The sequence below is a fragment of the Alternaria incomplexa genome (assembly GCF_024043165.1).
Source record: "Alternaria incomplexa strain BMP 0042 chromosome Unknown scaffold_7, whole genome shotgun sequence".
NCBI classification, from domain to species: Eukaryota; Fungi; Ascomycota; class Dothideomycetes; order Pleosporales; family Pleosporaceae; genus Alternaria; species Alternaria incomplexa.
The window spans coordinates 1,779,803-1,800,109 of NW_026249856.1; the positions used below are offsets into that span (position 1 = coordinate 1,779,803).

A 20,307-nucleotide genomic window follows, 5' to 3' on the forward strand; every position below is an offset into this window, starting at 1 on the left:
TTGTGGGCTTTTGCTCGGCGTTGAGGAACGTCCCGAGTGTGGTATGGTTATGTTATCGGCGCATGTATAGGATACACTGGGTGCATTACGTTCGTGCTCTGGTGGACCACATTAGCATGAGCAGCACTGCATCACTTTGCGAGTCAATAAAGTATTGAGAGATCATTCATGTGTCTCATTGGTTTCTACCATATTCCTTTTCATGCGATCGTATCTTCATAGCCCACACCTAAACCCTGAAGTCTAGAGCCAGCTTTTCGCCCAGAGCGTCTATGACTACTAGGCCAGTCCGTGGGCCAGCTTTCCGTCGCAGGAGCTCGTAGCTACTAAGCTCACTCCATTCTCTCGTAGTCTAATTGTATGAGGCGTCTATTTCTCGTAAACCCAGTCGTGCTGGGCGGACTTCCAGCTCTGGACCTCACCCTCCTTGAACCAGAGAGCGATCTCCTTCTTGCCGTTCTCGACGCTGTCGGAGCCGTGGCAGACGTTGCGGCCAACGTCGAGGGCGAAGTCACCACGGATGGTGCCGGGGGCGGAGGCGAGGGGGTTGGTGGCACCGAGGATGGAGCGGCCGGTCTTGACGGCGTCACGGCCCTCCCAGACCATGGCGCAGACGGGGCCGGAGCCCATGTCTAGATGGTGTCAGTGGTGAAACTGGGTATATATCGTTCGGCATGGCCAACGTACAGGCAATTAGACCGGGGAAGAAGGGCTTGTCGCTCAAGTCGGCGTAGTGCTTCTCGAGGTGCTCCTTGGAGGGAGTGACGAGCTTGATGGCGGCGAGCTTGAAGCCGCGGTTCTCGAAGCGGGTGATGATGGGACCGATGAGGCCACGCTGTTGGGCAATTGTTAGTATATGTGCTTTTTATCTTTTGTTGAGAACCCCGCTGTCCCAGTTGTAACAGCAGAATCATTGCAACAATTGATTCACTGTCGACAGGTTGAAGAGTACAAAGTTCGAGAACTGAGAGAGAAACATACCTGAACACCGTCAGGCTTGATAGCGATGAAGCTATTCATCTGTCAGTATACCGTTCACCGCCCTTCAGCTGCCCCTCGTCGTGGGATCAGGATGCCGAACGTACGTCTGCTCGGTAGTCATTTTGGCGATGAATTGACGTTTGAGTTTTTGTGTAAAAGTGATTTGTCTTTACGACTTGATGGGAGGAAACGAGAAGGAGAGGCGGACCTGTAGCTGGAATTTTATGAAGGGGGTGGGGTATGGACGCCCTCGTTGTTGTCTAGTGGGGTAGCTTGCATAAAATTATGCCTGATTTGTGCAAGAGAGCTGGACCCTGACCTTGGCGCTGCTTCAAAGTCCACATGGCATCTCGAGCGTCGAGGACTGGCCGATTGATTGATAGACTGGTGATATTCCAGGCTGGCTTCTGTGTATTAGAGAGCTGCCTGTCATGATTACTTTACGGAAGCAGCCTCCCCGGTGGACGGCTGTGTTTTTGGTGTTGGCGCTGTTGGCTTGCCTGTTCGTGCCAGCTGGTATGTAGCTAAGCTCACCCCCGATATCTCCAACCCACGATGGCATTCTTTCCGCATATATTCGAAGCTACGGGGAGGTTACTAAGAGTTATCAGTATCGGTCAAGCACGAGAATTTCAAAACATGCAGTCAATCGGGCTTCTGCAAGCGCAACCGCCAGTTCGCCGATGACGTCTCCGCTTCGAGCTCCTGGACCTCGCCCTACGTTCTCGACCCTGCCTCAATCACGTTCAAAAATGGCCAATTAGATGCCGTCGTGCTCAAGACACTGAAGGAAGGCGAAGAGAAAGCTCGCTTGCCGCTCACCGTCACGTTCCTCGAATCGGGCGTGGCACGCGTCACTCTTGACGAAGAGAAGAGGGCCAAGGGCGACATCCAACTGCGACACGACAGTCAAGCGCGGAAGGAGCGATACAACGAGGCGGCGCAATGGACTCTTGTTGGAGGGCTAGACCCGTCCAAGGGCGCTGCTTTCAACCCCGAGACGGAAGATGGCTACACCAAGGTTGTCTACGGTAAGGGCAGCAAGCACCAAGCCGTCATCCGCCACGCGCCCTTCGGCATCGAGTTCCAACGCGATGGCGAGACCCAAGTTAAGTTCAATGAGCGCGGCTACATGAACGTCGAACACTGGCGGCCCAAGGTCGAGAAGCCCCAAGAGGAGAAGAAGGGGGGCGAGGAAGAAGTCAAGGAGGAAGTGAAGAAGACCGAAGAGCCTGTAGAGGACGAAAGCACATGGTGGGACGAGAGCTTTGGTGGCAACACGGACAGCAAGCCGAGAGGCCCTGAGGCTGTTGCGCTAGACATTACGTTCCCTGGATACGCGCACGTCTTTGGTATCCCAGAGCACGCGACAAGGCTATCTCTCAAGACCACCAGGTGCGCGGTATCCACACGAATACATCTACTTAGCTGACAATCTCTAGGGGCGGCGATAATGCCTACACCGAGCCATACCGACTATACAACGCCGACGTCTTCGAGTACGAGATGGACAGCCCCATGACTCTCTACGGCGCCATCCCGTTCATGCAAGCCCATCGCAAGGGTTCCACCGTCGGCGTCTTTTGGCTCAACGGTGCCGAGACCTGGATCGACGTGGCAAAGAAGAGGAACACCGCGAACCCGCTCGCTCTTGGTGTTGAGGGTCATACCGATACTGAGACGCACTGGATGTCTGAGAGTGGTCTGCTGGACGTCTTTGTCTTCCTCGGACCGACCCCTCAGGACCTCACTCGCCAGTATGGTGAGCTGACTGGTTACACGGCCATGCCCCAGTCCTTCGCTATCGCCTACCACCAGTGTCGATGGAACTACGTCACCGATGAGGATGTCAAGGACGTCGACCGCAGGTTTGACAAATTCAACATCCCGTACGATGTCATCTGGCTTGACATTGAATACACACAGGAGAAGAAGTACTTCACCTGGGATCCTCTGACCTTCCCCAACCCCGAAGGCATGCAGCAGCAGCTCGACAAGCGTGACAGGAAGCTTGTTGCGATCATCGACCCTCATATCAAGAATACGAACGATTACCCGATCATCGACGAGTTGAGGAAGAAGGACCTCGCTGTCAAGAACAAGGAAGGCAAGCAGTACGAGGGCTGGTGCTGGCCTGGCTCATCCATGTGGATTGACTGCTTCAACCCGGCTGCCATCGACTGGTGGAAGGGCTTGTTCAACTACGACAAGTTCAAGAGCACTGCCCACAACACCTTCATTTGGAACGACATGAACGAGCCCTCGGTGTTCAACGGCCCTGAGACAACCATGCCCAAGGACAACTTGCATCACGGTAACTGGGAGCACCGCGATGTTCACAACATCAACGGCATGACTTTCCACAATGCAACATACCAAGCCATCACCGAACGCAAGAAGGGCGAGATTCGCCGTCCCTTCGTGCTGACCCGAGCTTTCTACTCCGGTAGTCAGCGCACTGCTGCCATGTGGACTGGCGACAACCAGGCTGAGTGGAGTCATCTTGAGGCTTCCATACCCATGGTCCTAAACCAGGGTATCTCTGGCTTCCCCTTCGGTGGTGCGGATGTTGGAGGTTTCTTCGGTAACCCAAGCAAAGAACTCTTGACTCGCTGGTACCAGGCTGGTATCTACTACCCGTTCTTCCGTGGCCACGCTCATATCGACACTCGTCGCCGCGAGCCATACGTTGCTGGCTCTCCGTACACGGAGATCATCACTCAAGCCCTTCGTCTTCGTTACCAGCTTCTGCCTGCCTGGTACACTGCTTTCCATGAAGCTCACACAACTGGTGCGCCTATCATCCGACCCAACTTCTGGGTCCACCCTGCCGACGAGCGTGGTTTCGAAGTCGACGACCAACTCTACATTGGTTCCACTGGTCTTCTCGCCAAGCCAGTCACAAAGGAAGGTGCTGATAGTGTCTCTATCTACCTCGCGGACGACCAGCCCTACTACGACTACTTTGACTTCACCACTTACAGCGGCGCTGGGCACCACACTGTACCAGCTCCTCTCGAAAAGATTCCTCTTCTTATGCAGGGTGGCCATGTCATCCCACGCCGCGACCGCCCTCGTCGTTCCTCTGGCCTCATGAAGTACGATCCCTTCACTCTGGTCATCGCTCTCGACAAAGACGGTAACGCTGCCGGTACTCTGTACGTTGACGACGGCGAGACCTTCGACTATGAAATGGGTGCCTTCATCCACCGCCGCTTCTCCTTCGACGGCACCCGCCAGATTCTCACTTCCTCCAATCTCGACTCTAGCAAACGTACTGTCAAGTGCGAGAAGTATCTCAAGACGATGGAGAAGGTGCGCGTCGAGAAGATCGTCATTGTCGGCGCACCTAAGGCTTGGAAGGACAAGTCTGAGGTCGTCGTGATGCAGGAAGGTGAGAAGGAGACACAGAGGAAGAAGCCTGTGCCGCTTGAGTTCCATGCTGCCGAGGGTAAAAAGGCTGCGTATGCGGTGGTGAGGGACCCGCGGGTGTTTATTACCAAAGGGTGGAAGATCGACTTCGCTGAGAAGGGTGCCGGGCATGAGCATCATGGTCATGAACATTGAGCTCTGGGGTGTCTAGATGCAGAGAAGCACGCATTGCAACAGGGAAAGAATCGTGGAATCTGAGATGAAACGCAATCTGTATAGAACTAAGATTACGAATACGTGTCTTGCGCATATGAAGACATCTTCATCAGCGTGTATAGCTCCAGCCGCTCACTTTCTCACTGCTCGGACGCTTTCGTGACCGGGCAAATACCACGGCCTCTCGCTCTGATCAGTGCGTTCTGTACGGATAGCATGCATGACGAAACATGCAACCTCATTCGCCATCAGTTCCAATCTCAAGCTCGAACGCTAAGCCATGGTATCATTCGCTAGCACTTCGCTGCGTCCCTTGCCATCCGGCTTCTTCCACACGCTATGCAGAGTACCGTCAAGTTCCAAATCCCATAGGAAGGTCCAATTTGCGGTGACGAACTCATGGTGTGGATATTCATCGACGAAATCCTTCGCTTCTTCTTCTGAGGCCCAGAAGGACACCATTTCAACCCGCTGAGAGTTGACCACCCTTGTCTTGAGCTGGTCCGGCATTGCATCGGCAAGCCAAAGCAGATAATGGTCCACATTATGCGAGAGAGACGAGTCTCCCGGAAAGCCATAGATAATGGAAAGGCTTGCGAGATGGAGTAGGCAGATATCCGTGACTTCATCGAACCATTGAATGATGCTGAAGTCTGCAGTCGGTTTGCAGTGCAGGCGGACGTGCTGCATTTCCGCGAAAGTCTCAGGTATGTCGATGCGGGCGTCTTGGAGCTGATCCTGGAAGATCTCGAGGTAGTTTCGGAATATTTTGGAGCACTCGCCGTCCATTTCAGATCGAATCTGGTGACAGGATAGGTAGAGCCCGATGTAGGAGGAGAGAGGTGCTGTGTGGGGTATAGCAATGTAACCGTATACTTGGTTGCGCAATTCCGCGGGCAGGTCAAGAAACGACGACATCTTGCACTTCGCTGTGGCAGACGCGATTGGAGTGCTTGTGGTGGCTTGCAAGCTGTTGTTTGTTGGTGCTTGGTGCTTGGTGAGTGAGTGAGTGAGGAAGTGACCTAGATATGAACAACGCGTACTAGTGCAGAAGGCGCGTTTGTGTCACCTTCACATGCGATGACACCAGCGCCGAAGGCAGCTTTGTTGGAAAATTTGGAGCCAATTTCAGGTATCATGACTGTTCAAATGACTGATGCAAAAAGTACCTACCTTACCTGACTCCTTGACAGTGTTGGGTCGCACAACGCTTGGGACTAAGGTTGGGAATGGATACGGACGTTGAATGGCCGTCGACCGAGAGCTCCTCAGCAATGGCGTCGGCATGAATGGTTTGAAGATTCTTGAAAGATTTAGATGAGGCAAACCGAGTCAGTATTGCAGTCTGTAATATTGCAATACCTGAGGCCACAGCAACATCTTAACGTATAGTGACACTGACGCGGTGCCGTGTAGAATTAAAAAACCTGTTTCTGGTGGCAACGAACTTTGAAGGCTTCCTTTCAGATCTTCATATTCGCATTCATTTTTCTGTACTACCTTCTGCCACATGTTGTGTATTGTGCAGGCTCGTGCACTCCGAAGACCTGGCAACCCGACGATGCGTGACGTCAAAGTGAGCGAAGTCATTGGTCATTCGCTCACGACCACATTAAGTCACAGCGCAAACGTCAGGTGCAGACAAAACACCGCAACGACGATTTGCACCCTCCTTTTTCCAGTTCCAAACCACGTTGGGCGACCTCTTTTTCCTTTCCATCGCCATCCAAAGCATAGTCGCCATGCCTCAATACCACACCGCGACCGGAACGGTCTCGTATCCAGATGCAAAATCGAGCTTTCCCAAGTTTCCGCAGGTCGGGTTCGGTCGCGCGGTCGTTATCGGTATCGGAGCCGGCTTCGTAGGAGCCTTAGTGTAAGACAGTCGCCACCTGATCTTCTATCTGCGAATGCCTGACCTTCTCCAGCATGTCAGGATCGAACAAAGTCGAACAGTTCTTCACAGGCCGTCCTGACTCCTACGTACCCGCGCGAACGATGGGCAACCACATGGGTGTCTCGCCAGAATTTTACCAGCGCCACACCTTCCTGTTGAATCATGCTCATCACTTCGGTATGGGCATGCTTGCTGGGCCTTTCAGAGCGGTCATGTCGTACTACGGCGTCATCGGTCCATTTGCTGTATTCATGCATACCGGTATTCGCATCATGCTGGATCAGTTGATGGAGACTACGGCGAATGTGTCAATGCTTCCGTGGACTTGGCCGATCAACGAGCAGGTCATTGACATTTTGCACAAAGGGACATATGCGCTTGTCACTGGCTACATATGTGATAAGATGGTGAGGGGTGTTGACTGGTTCAATAGCTGAGTTCTTGCAGTGATCCAGCAATCAGCCAATACAGAGCGATGGTTATGGATTACGATGCGACGACCAGAATGTATTGTATTTTATTATTGTATATATACTGCGTTCGTCGTACGGCCTCGCGATAGTGACGCATTTATGGCATGTTTGGATTTGGGGCGCCCTTGCTCAGCTTGAAATGACCCGGATGCAAGTTCTGGAAGACCTGAGCGGGATCGTACTTTTTACTCACAGAGACCAGTTTCTTAACATTCGCCGCTCCGTAACTAGCAATCGGATCCATGAACTGCGAGGCATAGTTCATGTAGATATAGTCGTTGTCCACGCCTTTGGCTTTTGCCTCTGCCTTGACCTTCTTGATGATCGTAGATAGAAACTTCAAGATGGTTGCTTCATCAGCTGCATTGGCGAATGATGCGCTCATGTTCATGATGAAGATGGGGCCTTTAGCGGGCGTAAGACCAAGGGCGTTGCCACCGTTCTTCTGCATACCCTTCAACTGACCTTCAGTGATAGCCTGGATTGAGATTGTTGGGAATGCGCCTTGAAGATCTTGTACGCCTGGGATGAGGCTGTAGAAGGTGTTGACAAGGAAGCTGAATAGCTCGCGATCGACCTTGAATGTGGCATCCCATTGGGTTTGGAGGGAGCCGAGCGTGTCGTTCGGTGATCCACCATTCATCTTTATAGTAAGGTCGCTGAGGTAGCCAATCCCCGTGTCGTCCATGACCGGCGTAAGAGCGTTGATATCATCAAATACAGAAGCATTGGCAATGGGCTGGGCGTAATGAGTCTGAACGATCGCGATCTTGCCCATCCCTGGGTAGTTGCCAAATGATACGATCTCGGCAGCGTCGGTATCTTTTGAAGAGCCGACAGTAGCGAATTTGTAGATAGCATCGAGGACGGCTGGGAAGTTATTCTCTGTGAAAATGCGCTGGCCACCCCACATCTTGCCAAGGGGAAAGGCGTTGAGCTTGAAGTTAGTAACTATACCAAAGTTGTTACCGCCACCGCGAAGAGCCCAGTACAGATCAGCGAACTGAGTTGGGCTTGCGGTGACAACAAGACCAGACGCAGTTACAACCTCATAGCTAGCAACGTTGTCGCATGCCCACCCCAGCTTGTTCGAGAAGAACGAGATCCCGCCACCAAGAACGAGTCCCGGAACACCGACTGGAGCCATCTAGAACCATTTTAGCCTTTGTATCACATACGTGAATTCAGATAACCTACTCTGCCTCCAACAACACTGACACCAGATTTCTCGACACCCTTGTAGACATCGACCCAGCGAGTTCCGGCCCCAACATTGGCATACTTCTTGTCATTCGACACTGCGACTTGATTGAAACGCTCCATCGAGACGGTGATGCCGCCGTCAATACTCGACGCTCCGGCAAAAGCAGCATGGCCACCACCTTTCACAGCGAAAGGGCACTGCGTTAGGCGAGAGAGAAGAACTAGTGAAGACACTTCGATCGTGTTAGATGGCTTGAAGACACATCTTGGGTTCACAGTTCCCTGTTGAATGCTCCAATAACTGCCAGTAAAGGCGTCATACGCGGACGTCTCCTCGGACAGGAGCTTGTCGCCACTATATATCAGCTTCAGGGAGGAGCACTGGTAAGCAGTCAGTACTTTAGATTAGGAGCGAAGTGTTCGGTTGAAAACATACAGCGATAGAGCAACCGCTTGATGCACTTCGTTCCACCAGACCAGAGAGCTCAGGAATAGCTGAGACATTGACGCCATTGGATATCAAGGCTTCCGTGATATTAAAGTCTGCCGGTTCAAAGATTCCATTCTGGGCTGAAACGGCTGCCACGATGGCGCCAAGCGAAAGAAAGGTCTTCATCTTGGACTTTGTTCGTAAAGAATGAACGATGCTGGGCGTGATCGAGATACCCAAAAGTATTGCGGTGTAGTATTAGCCCAATTTATCATTCTGTACCTGGAAGATCTTCCGCGGACCACTATTGGCACATCGTGCCCAGGTGCATGCGCGGTTCATCTCGCTTGGGGTTCCATGACTGCGTTGCTGGCTGTGAATGGCTCAATACTAGAGTTGCCGCATGCGAAACTTAGTATACGTGCGGCGGTGGCAAAGTTCGAGCTTGGGACGCGGCGGAGTTAGCCATCCTACGGGAAGGGAGCCCTTACTGTACCCACGGCTCGCTTGCATAGATTATATTGCGGCGGCAGACCCGACTGCTTCTGTCGTATCTACCTGCTTCATTGCGCTGGCATGCATCCTACTACATACCGTGGCAAGAGAGAACGGTGTCCACTAATCCACTAACCAACCTCTTCGGCGAGATCTGGTAGCGATATGGCGGGTGATCTGGGCGGACTCATGCGGGCAGTCGGTCGGCTGGTGCACGGGTGCGGCATTTGGCGCAGGTAGGTGCACATGTGGGACCCTGAACGCCAAGCGGCGCTTGGCCGACGAGGCGGCAGCCTGCCGTCCGAGGATGGACGACATTGTTGGGACCACGATTCCATGCCTGTATCGCGTCACTATCTATCTGAGGGCATTGTTAACTACACATCAACTGGTCAGCTGTCGTGATAGCAACTGATGAACGGCACCACTTAGCTGCTTCTCTTTCCTCGCAACGATCCCGAGTCCCTTGAGGTTCCCGCTTCAATAGATTCATGCCCAGGTGGAAGTGGGCCCGCACTCTACATCTGCAGTATGTGATCTTGGACGCCGGGTAGTCAATAAATTCCTCGATAGAGATCCAGCAATCTGGTTAATGAGTACCCAGACACGCCATCGCAAGTACCATCCCATCTGTCAGGACATGTTACCTTTCTGGGGAAGTTCTTTTCGCTTCCTTCATGCGTTGAGCGCAAAGGGCCACCACCGGTCGAAAGCCCTACACAGATACGCGGTACGATCCTCATCATATACGCTCAATACGGTCTCTCATAGGGCCTACACGAGGACAATGCGACAAGCCGCAGCAATCTCTTCCACCAGCCTAATCGGCTCATTCTCCCGATGTTAGCCTAAGAAAGCTTTTGTTCATGAGCCTGAGATCCTGTGTTCTAGATCGCATCGCATGTTCGGGTACATACGACGTAGGATGCTTGGGACGGCAAGCCCAAACATGGACAGGGTTTGCCCGTGACACTCAGCCTCCTTAAGGAAGGAGTCCACTTGTCGGTTTTGGTCAACGTACATCATCAGGTACCATTGATTCCTGATACTGGCTGTCCCAGGGATCCGGGAACCACGCCGCTGAGCTCTCCGAGTCTTCCAAGAACCCCCGACATTTGTATTTCGATTGTAACGATGCTCTCCAGGACTTGTGAATCCGTTTGGCTATCGATTTCGCATCAACTCGAATGTCCGCACCCCAAAAGACACCTATCACGAGGGACGAGCTGGTGCGTGCAAACGCCGCCATGCTCGTACTGACATCAACATTTGTGTTCTCTCGCATCGCGCTCCAAGTTTTGAAACGTCGATCATTCGAGCTCTCGGACTTCTTCATCTACTTTGCTTTCGCTTTATTCGTCTCAATGTGGACATGCTATCTGATGGCAGTATGGCCTATGTTCCGGGTGTTCGCAGTCCTGGGAGGCCTGGCCAAACCCTACGCGACAATGATAGAAGATACTGCAGCTATGATAAAACTCATCGTAGCAGGCCAGATGTGCTTCTACACACTTCTTTTTTCGGTTAAGATGTCTTTGTTGACACTCTACCGTAAACTGCTGACCGGTCTTCCTGGTGTGTACAAGAAGATATGGTGGGCTATCGTCTCGTTTTGTATGGTCGTAAGTCGTTTTTTCTCACATTGGTCTCGTGTCCAAGATGCAAAGGCTTACTTCCGAAAGTCATGGATTGGCAGTGTTTTCAGCAGCATTTTTACGTGCGATAATCTGAAAACCAAATATGCGCAAGGCAGATGCGTTGGCACCCCAAACGAGAACGACAGAATCATTTTCAGTCTTTATTTTGCCTACTCGGTAGACGTCGCTACCAACTTCGCGAGTATGTTGAATAAGCCTCTAACAATACACTAAGCGATACTGATTAGCGACAGTAATGTTTCTACCAATCCGACTGACTTGGAATCTCCAACTACCACGCAAACAGAAGATTGGTGTCTTCGTGCTGTTCGGCAGCGGCTTCGTATGTGTCGCTTTCGCCACGCTTCGTGTTGTACAACTCGGAGTCGACGGTCGTGGCAGGGCGACTACACCTGAGCCTAAGTGGTTGTTGCTTTGGACTGTTGTAGAGTGTGCTATGGGTATGCTCTGTTTGGAGGCCTGAAAAATGTAATCTGTACTAACAATATCCCTAGCTGTCATCATCGGATGTTCACCCGCCTTCGCGATACTGGTTCGCAAACGCTCGAACGCGTCGAAGCCGTCCTATAACGCGCAAGGTTATGTCAAACAAGCGTCCGACAACATAAGAATGAAGGGTATAGTCAGCTCATCGATACGACCGCAAGGCGATAATCGAGATCTATTTTGGGGTGATGCGCATAGCAGCCAGGAGGAACTTGCGAAGAATGCCGGGCGTATCGTGGTTAAGACTACTGTTCATCAAGACGATGAGATCTCAAGTCACGATTCCAAACGTAACAGTACCGGTGGATCATGGGCCGTTGAATCGCGCACGGGGAGTACAAGTGTTGTAGAACGGCTCGCCATTAAAAGGTAACAGAGGTACAACTAGCATGCCGTTCAAAACCTCCACACTCTATTTTGACCGTGATTTCTGTGACACATGCCCACAATTACTCAAAACGCTCAAAACGGCAGGAAGCCATGTCTGAACTACGCTAGTACAACTATAGAAAATACGCAACTAATCACACGGCCATGATCGACTCGCCACCGTCTTCCGTTATCCTTTTCCGGATGTTGATCTTAAGCAGTTGGCCCGTAGCTTTTGCTAAGCTTCCGTCGTCATTCTTCGCGAGTACAGTGCTCGGACAGTACACAAGCGCTTCTCCGGTTTCCAATCCCTCGATCCGCTGCATGAGAGCCTTGTCGTCGTTGTTGTCAAGGGCGCTGATATGTCTTCTGAGTGCGGCATACCAGGTAGGGCTCGTAAAGCGATGAATGACGGTCATGTTGCAAAGCGCAATAAGATCTGTGGACGTGGTCGGTTCTTGAGTAGAAATGATCATACGGGTACCCAAGTGCCGCTGAAAACGGATCGTGTGGTCGAGACTGTCTGCGAGAAATTTCGATCCTGGACTATCGGACATGTACTAGCATTGTGTTAGCAAAAGCTTGTTGACCGAGGACCAAAATACTATACCTTGTGCGCTTCGTCCAACACTACCATCTTACTCTTGACGGGAGATTCCAGAAAGCGGTCCAAGCCCAGCTTGAAGAGAACACAGGCTGTGCTCGATGACATGAAAGAATCGGACAGATCCATGATAATCATCTCGCCCGGAAGAAACTCTGGCTCCGCCGCCTTGCCGTCCAGATCGAGGAAGGACTCAAGCATCGCTAAACGTTGTTTCAGGGCTTGCGATTGTGCATCGTTTAAATCTATCCGCTTAACTTCCTTGGTGAACAACTTGTAATCGAGTCGTCCATCTTTGCTCGTGGATGACATCTTCATGAGCACCATTTCGACCTGGCCCATGTAGAGTGGGGGGCTCTTATCTCCAATACCCATCAGTGCACGCAAACCGGTGATGTCGAGAGCCCGGGCGTTGAGTCTGAACGGAATCACGCGGATATTGCGAGAGGGATCCTCGTAACAGCTTCTGATCGCTCTATTGTGCGCGGAGACCAACACAGTGATTCTTTGCACGTTTTGCCCAGGATAATCGGGCCGCGCACGAGACAGATGGACAGCTTCGCTGACGCTGAAGCCTGCACCACCGGTGCTCCAACTTCCATAGCTGAAGACTAGAGCAGAAGCAGGCGCTTCCAAGCAGCCAAGGTTCTTGGATGGGATCAAAGCATTTTCGAGCAAGCAAGCTGTAGTGTGACTTTTACCACTTCCTTGAACACCGCATATGAATGCGGACAAAGGCACATTGGTGTTGTAGAACAGCTTAACGGCATGTCCCGCTTCGTCCCAGTGATTACCGATGAAGCCGAATTGCGGGACCAAGTCTTTCACGTGCTGAGCGACCACAGGGGCCGATAGCAACGGCGCGTGCTTGATATCTCTCATAACACCTTCCATAGTCGCATCAGCGTTATCGGATTGGAACTTGTTCGGAACGAGACTGTCCATAAGACTGAGATCCAATTCAAAATCCTGTCGATCACTTTCCGCGGCTATCGGTAACGAGGGGGGTGCCTCAGCTTTGCGAGCACCCTGGCTGGATCCAGAGATTGGATGAACATCTTCGCGGCTGTATTCGGCCACACGCAGTTCCTCGAACGAGTATTGCGAATATAAGCGTAGGAATGTGATCGTGTTGGACAGCTCAACAGGATTCCCATGTTGGTCTTTCTGAATGACGTACGTCGGGGGTTTACCTGCAATACCATTGTTTGCGGCTGGCGGCGCCGTCTTGTGGGGGGCCTGTGACGGAGATGAAGATGGCGGCTCCGATGGTTCCAAGACCATTGCCGAAGGTTGCGATGCCGGCGCTTGTATTGTTGGGGAATCTGTTGATGTGTGTGGTATAGAGGTCGATGGGGCTGCCGACTGCGTCATTGCTTGTGGTGCAGTGTTTTGGGATGCTGTGGTCGTTGCTACTGTTGTTTTGGCTAGTGAAGTTGCAGTGTGTTGTAGGCTCGGACCCTGAGCTCTCCTTAATCGTTCACGACGGGCTTTGGACTTGTCTTGTTGGACCACAGTTGTAGAAGGGAGACTTTTCAATACACGGAGTCTGCAACAGATCAGCAAGTCGACCGCCAAAAGGGTCAGATGATACTCACCGCGACACCGCTCGGTTGATTCGCGCATGCTTTGCTCCATCTGGCTCATGTGCTAAGAGCTTTCCAAGAAGTTTGGGCCAGCCGATGAAGTTGGATGTATTCTCATCAAATCCTATCTCGATGTACTTATCCTTGATCCACTTATGCAACTCTTCATCTGGATCGGGTGTCACCGGGGGTTGACTGTTAACTTCGGCTGGTCCAGAAGTACTTGTTGACGCAAGACTGCTTGAGCCGTTGCTGCTCGACGTGTAATCTTCGTCATCTAGTATCCTTTTTCTAGCAATGGTAGCCTGCGCGACGTTTCTATAGGTGGCGCCATCTGTCTCTGACACCAGCGGCTCCTGCACTGGAAGCTGGTCTTGCGCGGCTTTGGACGGGATCGACGGGTTTAAGGCAGCGGATGTGTCTGCAGGTCGAGTTGGTGACGATGCTGCTGGAAGACTGGCAGGCGGTGATGGCTTCAACGCTGCATTTTGCGTTAGGGGTTGGATTACGGAAGCTTCCGGCTTTGGATCCTCTGTCGATGACATTCCTGTTTTCGCTGTAGACGAACCGAAATCAGAGAACTTGAGAGGCTGCTTTGCAGCGGGTGATGCTTTGAAATCTTCCCAAGCCTGTGAAATACCGGACGCCCCACCTGACGGAAGAGTCGATGTGAAAATCAGCGACAAAGGCGCCTTCGATGCCTTGTCTGATGAGAAGATAGTCTGCGGTTCCTTGTCTCGAGATGTTAATTATAGCTTTAGCTACATTTAATATTAGAATTTAGTTATATATATAGCTTTAGGTGTCTAAAAAGTAGTTACGCTAATTAGTTATAAAAACTTTAACGCTTATTAGCTATAAGCTTATAGATATTACGTAATAACTATACCTTAGTAAAGACTTAGTAGAATATATAAACTTTAGCAAAAAAAAAAAAAGGTAATAATAATAATATAGGTTAATACACAAAAAGAGCGTATAATAAAGAAGATTTAAACGTAGAAGCTCTCTTATAGTTACTTACTTTAGATAAGTAGCCTGCCTACTTATAGTAGTAGAGAGATTGCGTTATATAATTAGTACTTTGCTATAACGTAGGTGCATGCTTCGCGGTCTAGCATGCTTTGCGGTCTACCTATACTAAGACTCTACTAAAACCCCTCTTATTATAGCCTATTATAACCTACTTTAGTATAATATAGTATAAAAGATACTAAAATAGAATTAAGAGGCTACCTCTACTTTATAATTATACGTTTATACGTTATACTCTATATTATTATAGCGTCTATAGCGTTTTTAGAATAGTTTACTTTCTTTAACGCGCGCTAGCCTTTTTACTCTTTTTTTATTATTACGCGCTCTAAACTTTTATAAAGCTATTCTACGCTAGCTATTCTCTACTACTATAGACTTTTCTACTCTAACTTGCTTTCTTTTATATAATTTACGCTACGTAGTAGCCTTATTAGCTACCTAAAGCTTAGTAATCTTCTTTTAGACTAATACTAGCTTATATATAATTATTACTACGCTCTTTAAGATCTTCTTAAAGGCCTCTACTATAGAAGTTAGAGAGTTATCTATATACCTCTAAATTCTTTACTTTACTAGCATTAATTATAACTCTATTTTAAAAGTATTACTAGAGGTTTATAATAGCTAGAGTAAGTTACTAATAAGTAGTAGTAAAGAGATACGTAACTATATATTAAAGCCTATTATAACTCTCTCTAAGTTAAATAGAACTAATCTAGCGCTTTAAAACTCTTCTTAGATATTACTAGAAGTAATTATAGCGTTAAAGACGCGCTTAAAGTATAGTAGAAACTTAAGTTTTATAATATAGCTAATCTAGTTATATATTAGCTTCTTAGCTTAGTAGCTATACGCCTTCTTTAATAGCCTAAAATAACCTATATTAAGTAGCTATAGTAGGTAAGATAAGTGTAGAGGTATATAGAGAGTAATAATCTTCTTCTCTTTATAGTATTACTTAAACTAAAGAGTGTTATAGCTTTTATATCTATTAATAATAAGTAGCTAGTACTATTCTATAGTACGCTTCTCTGTATAGGTATTAAAGTACTCTAACTACTAGAAACTAATCTTATTTATAGTCTAACTATTCTTAGAGACTAAGATTAACTAATTCTAAAGTATAGCGTTCTCTTTATACTAGGTAGAGAGGTAATATTACTCTTTAAAGATAATATAGAGTAAAATAGCTTATTCTATTATATTAATACTCTAAATAACTATAGTCTACTCGTAATTACCTAGCTAGATAGACTTTAGTTATTCTTACTTCTCTAAAGCTATAACTATAGCTTTAGTTAATATTATATCTATTATAAAGCTAGTCTTATTAAAGTTATAGGTATTTTTATTCTAGATACTATACTTAGCTTTTATATTAGCTACTAGCTAGAACTAGGCTTAGATAGCTACGGGGTTTTTGTAGAGGGCTTTCTTATAGTTATACTTATAATTAAACTTTACTTAGAGCTCTAGTTAGCGCTTAATAAACGTACTAAGCTATCTTAGGCTAACTTAGGCTAGATTGCGCTTAGCGCGTAAGAAATTAGCTATATTAGCTATATCTGTAAGGCGAGAGAGAAATTCTCGCTTAACTAGGTTAAGTATATACTAAATAATTACTCTCTTCTTAGTCTTATATAAACTTATTATTATTAGCTTATAATCTACTTATAAAGGTTATTTAGCGCGTTAATAGCGTAGAGTTATATAAGAAATATTATAAGTAGCTGCAGCGCGTTATAATAAGAAAGTTACGTCTTATTTAATAGCCTAAAGCGTAGTCTATATTCTAGCTTCTTTTAGTAGTTCTATCTAGTATAGTTAATTAGGCATTATAGAGTAGAGGTAGTTTTAGTAGAGTCTTAGCACAGGTAGACCGCGAAGCATGCTAGACCGCGAAGCATGCTAGACCGCGAAGCATGCACCTACGTTAGCTATTATTCTATATAATAGAGCTATATTATTTATATAAACTTTTTTTTTTATATAAATAAGTAGCTTTGCGTAAGTACTTTAAGTAACTCTAAATGTGCTAAAGCTACACTTTTTTTTAGCGTCGCCTACGAGCTAACAGACTATTTTATGACACTTAGTGTTGCTGCGCGAACATCGCTCCCCTGGTTGGACTGAGTAGGGAGGCTTTGCGCTACCGTTGCTTCGTCATCCCCTTGAGCAGAGACGAAATCTGATTCGGTATGTTCCGAGTCATTTGACGATGAGCCTGATGAGGCTGTATTAGAGCTACCATCCGCTGGTGGAGTAACTAAGCCTGAAATCTGCTCATCGTTTTGCGCGGCTAACGGTAGCTGTGCGCACGGCTTTGAGCGTCTCTCAATATTTATCTTCTCGATACTACTCATGTGTTAGCCGGATCACCACCTAGACCAATTTTAGGCACATACTTCAACACGGCCAAAATCGTAGACGTGGAATTAAAGTCTGGTCTCATTCGCTGCAACTTCTCGATGACAGCTTTACGATCGTGAAATCGGCCTGTAGAATCGAGCGATGCATCCGAGCAAAGCTCCTGTCACTGTTAACAACCTGCAAAAAGAAAAGCACATTCGGTAGACCAATATTGCAGAACTCCTCGCTCAAGCTAGGTTGCCGTCAATTATGTTGACTTAAAGTGATGATACTGTGCTAGACGCAACTTACTCTATAGGCTCGGCTCCAATTTCGTAAACGGTCACTGGGTATTTCGTCTCTGTTCTCTTCGTGCGGCCGCTGACATCCGCTCTATTGAATATAGAAGACGTTGACGAAAACATGACTTTATCGTTGAAAGGGTGCTTTTCGACGTCGCTTTGCAGGAGATTTACAACTTTGGTCGAGTTTTCGGGGCTGGGGTGGAGAGCGGGAATGAAGTCGTTATGTCAGAAATATCCTGCACGGGCGCACGCTGAACCAGTTGTGAATGTGGGACCGCCCTCATGTGAAGCAGGTACCGTAAAGAAATAAGTGTCGCGTTCCCGAGGTGACGGTTATCGATTAGCCCCTGGCGCTACCAGAATCCCTGCAGTGCACCCATCTATGGATGTATGGAGAACAATCTCATCAACACTCTGCATTCCTCCTTGCTTTGACAGACGAGCCTCTTGCCTAGCTGTCATTTCACATGATCTCTCCGATTTCTAGCACCGTTGGCGTTTCACGTAGGGATACCTTGCTCAGGGATGCCGTGTGACCGGCGGAGTATCGCTGTCGATGACGTCACACGAACGCGAGCCTGACGCGTCAAAGAATGCAGGTGTACAGCTGCCAAACCAACACCCGTAGGAACTTCCTGCACATTCGCTGCTCTGCAATCATTCAGGTTCCCATGGAAGTACCGCCGAGACGTGGAAACTTCTAGTCGACGAACAGCAAATCATGTTCGGTCCTTCTTGCAAGACCGTAGGCACAGACCCATTCCCAACTATTCAGCTTCATTACGCATGTCATCAAGCATACCGACTCCACTACATGAACTATTTCGGCCTTGACAGATGCTCCTCTGAAAAGTCTGTTGTACTTCAGGTTATCCTCGGTCGAGCCATAAAGACAAAACCTGGGCTTCCGGCGCCGGATCATACGCAGAGGCCCTTCCTATGGCTTCCCAATGTCGCTCCGAAGACAGAGTACACTCATACCGTCTCTCTTTCGTACGTGAGTTGAAGCTGTCGCTCTTTCTCTAGCCATAATGCCCAATGCTTCACGATGCACACGTTCGTCAGCGCCTTATCCCACCAATCCATCTCATGTTGGTAGTTGCGACCATCTTCCGGATCTTTAATCCGATAGCTGGGCTTTGGGAAAAGTTCCGTACGACAGATGCAGCATAGGTGGCTATTTTCCCTTGCAGCATGGATCCATTGCTCCAAATGAGTGCGACAATAGCTGTGTTGACATGCTGTGACTACGCCTGGCGGTGTAAGCGCGTCCTGACACACGGCGCAGTCGGCATCAGTGAGGCCTTCTATGGGAGCTGATGCCTTTTCGACTGGGATCGGTTCCCCGCACCATTCCATCGGAGCGCAGTCTTCGAAAGCTTCTAAACACTCGCCACGATTCGTCTCGATGCGTAGTTCTAGCTGCTCTAACTCATCGAAGATATTGAAATTGGGCGGTACGCCGAGAGCCGAAGTATTGCCTTCAACATCAGCTTCGAACTCAGCCATGAGCTTGCCTTCCAGACGGCAGATAAAGAAGGTAAGTTGGATTACTAACACATAAGCTCTAGCGTTATGAGTTAGATGAAGGATTCTGGCCTTCTCGTGCGGCCCATCCGTATCACTAAGGTTCTGGTACCATAGGCTCTCCATTACTTCTCCGCAACGATCCTTGATTGCGTATAGTGTGCTAACTGCCTCCTTTACAGTCCATGACCAGTGCTTCTTCGGTAAACAGGCCGCAGCATCTACCAATGTAAGAAATCTTATGCCTTGGCGTGTCAGCTCTCTACCAAGTCTTTCCTGCTTTGCCCAAACTCTGTTGGGCAGTACGCGTTTTGCGTTGCTCATGAGAGTCTGGAAGCTAACATCCTCTTCTTCGGGAATTGGTTCGGGCAACATCTCAGGTGCTGCGAAAGTAGATGAGTGGGGTTGCGGCCGATAAGAAAGTCTCATCAGGTCAGTGCTTCCAAACAGCTCCTTCAACTCGTCACGCACACTCTCAGGCCGTTGAGGCTCGTTATCTTCTGCCAAATGCCGATCTGCAGCTGCTAGAGCATCATCCAGGCGCATCGATATGCGGCCATCGATCCAGTTACCGGGCATGTCTGATGGGCGCAGAAGTCTTGATGTGCTATCGTTGTTCCTTGCGGAGTTGATTCTCGTTTGGGTAGACAGGCTGAACAGTCGGGGCTAAGGCGCAACAGGAAGGATACGTAGGCTCTATTTAGCGGTAGGAACCTGTACAGAATGCACGTGTGCGAAGCAAAAGATGTGTATCAAGTGACCAGGTAGCAATGAAGATCGTTTGGAGATGAGCAACAATGCAGCGCATTTGCATGTATTTACGTACCCCCAAGGCTATATAGTAATACTGTTCGCTGTTTCAAGAAACTACAAACAAGGCAGTCTGGCAGCTAGATTGTTCTACATTGATCTGTCGCGAGTTTCTACTAGAGAACGCCAGTGAACTAGCCTAGAGTGTCAAGAGACTCATGGGAACATCTTGCAGTCTCAAACTTCACAAACATTACAACAGATTGTCACAAGAGCACTTGGAAGGATACCAATAAGGTGAAACAGCATCTTCATTGTCAGCCGATGTAGCCTATACCACTATCGGACCTGGATACCACAGCTCCTCCTACCACTACTAAGTCCAATCCAATTCATACTGATCTTTATAATATAAACATATTTACTTTTCCTCCAAACTCGAAACCTATTGCCAGTCGTTTACGCGCCCTGGATACGACGGCAGAGAGGGCGGCCCCTCTCAAGGGTGTTGGGGTCGCAGTTCAACCGGCTGTCCTCGATGCAGGTCAATTGGGCACCGCCTGTGTGG

General features: G+C 48.9%; 5 protein-coding genes across 5 annotated transcripts; 2 read left to right on the forward strand and 3 right to left on the reverse strand.

Moving 5' to 3' along the window:
- Positions 1 to 1,412: 1,412 nt before the first annotated feature.
- On the forward strand, positions 1,413 to 4,548 carry J4E90_005803 (uncharacterized protein; the record flags this gene model as incomplete). The annotated part of the gene is made up of 3 exons (XM_051435355.1): positions 1,413 to 1,497; positions 1,593 to 2,376; positions 2,424 to 4,548. 3 exons carry the CDS (start codon positions 1,413 to 1,415, stop codon positions 4,546 to 4,548), a joined length of 2,994 nt encoding a protein of 997 aa, XP_051291379.1.
- Positions 4,549 to 4,842: 294 nt separating this feature from the next.
- Positions 4,843 to 5,487, reverse strand: J4E90_005804 (uncharacterized protein; the record flags this gene model as incomplete). Its single annotated transcript, XM_051435356.1, has 1 exon — positions 4,843 to 5,487. The coding sequence occupies one exon, from the start codon at positions 5,485 to 5,487 to the stop codon at positions 4,843 to 4,845; it is 645 nt and encodes a 214-aa protein (XP_051291380.1).
- An 824-nt stretch (positions 5,488 to 6,311) lies between these two features.
- On the forward strand, positions 6,312 to 6,903 carry J4E90_005805 (uncharacterized protein; the record flags this gene model as incomplete). Its single annotated transcript, XM_051435357.1, has 2 exons — positions 6,312 to 6,445; positions 6,498 to 6,903. 2 exons carry the CDS (start codon positions 6,312 to 6,314, stop codon positions 6,901 to 6,903), a joined length of 540 nt encoding a protein of 179 aa, XP_051291381.1.
- Positions 6,904 to 7,036: 133 nt separating this feature from the next.
- Positions 7,037 to 8,262, reverse strand: J4E90_005806 (uncharacterized protein; the record flags this gene model as incomplete). Its single annotated transcript, XM_051435358.1, has 2 exons — positions 7,037 to 8,076; positions 8,256 to 8,262. 2 exons carry the CDS (start codon positions 8,260 to 8,262, stop codon positions 7,037 to 7,039), a joined length of 1,047 nt encoding a protein of 348 aa, XP_051291382.1.
- A 3,473-nt stretch (positions 8,263 to 11,735) lies between these two features.
- On the reverse strand, positions 11,736 to 12,217 carry J4E90_005807 (uncharacterized protein; the record flags this gene model as incomplete). Its single annotated transcript, XM_051435359.1, has 2 exons — positions 11,736 to 12,140; positions 12,212 to 12,217. 2 exons carry the CDS (start codon positions 12,215 to 12,217, stop codon positions 11,736 to 11,738), a joined length of 411 nt encoding a protein of 136 aa, XP_051291383.1.
- Positions 12,218 to 20,307: the final 8,090 nt, after the last annotated feature.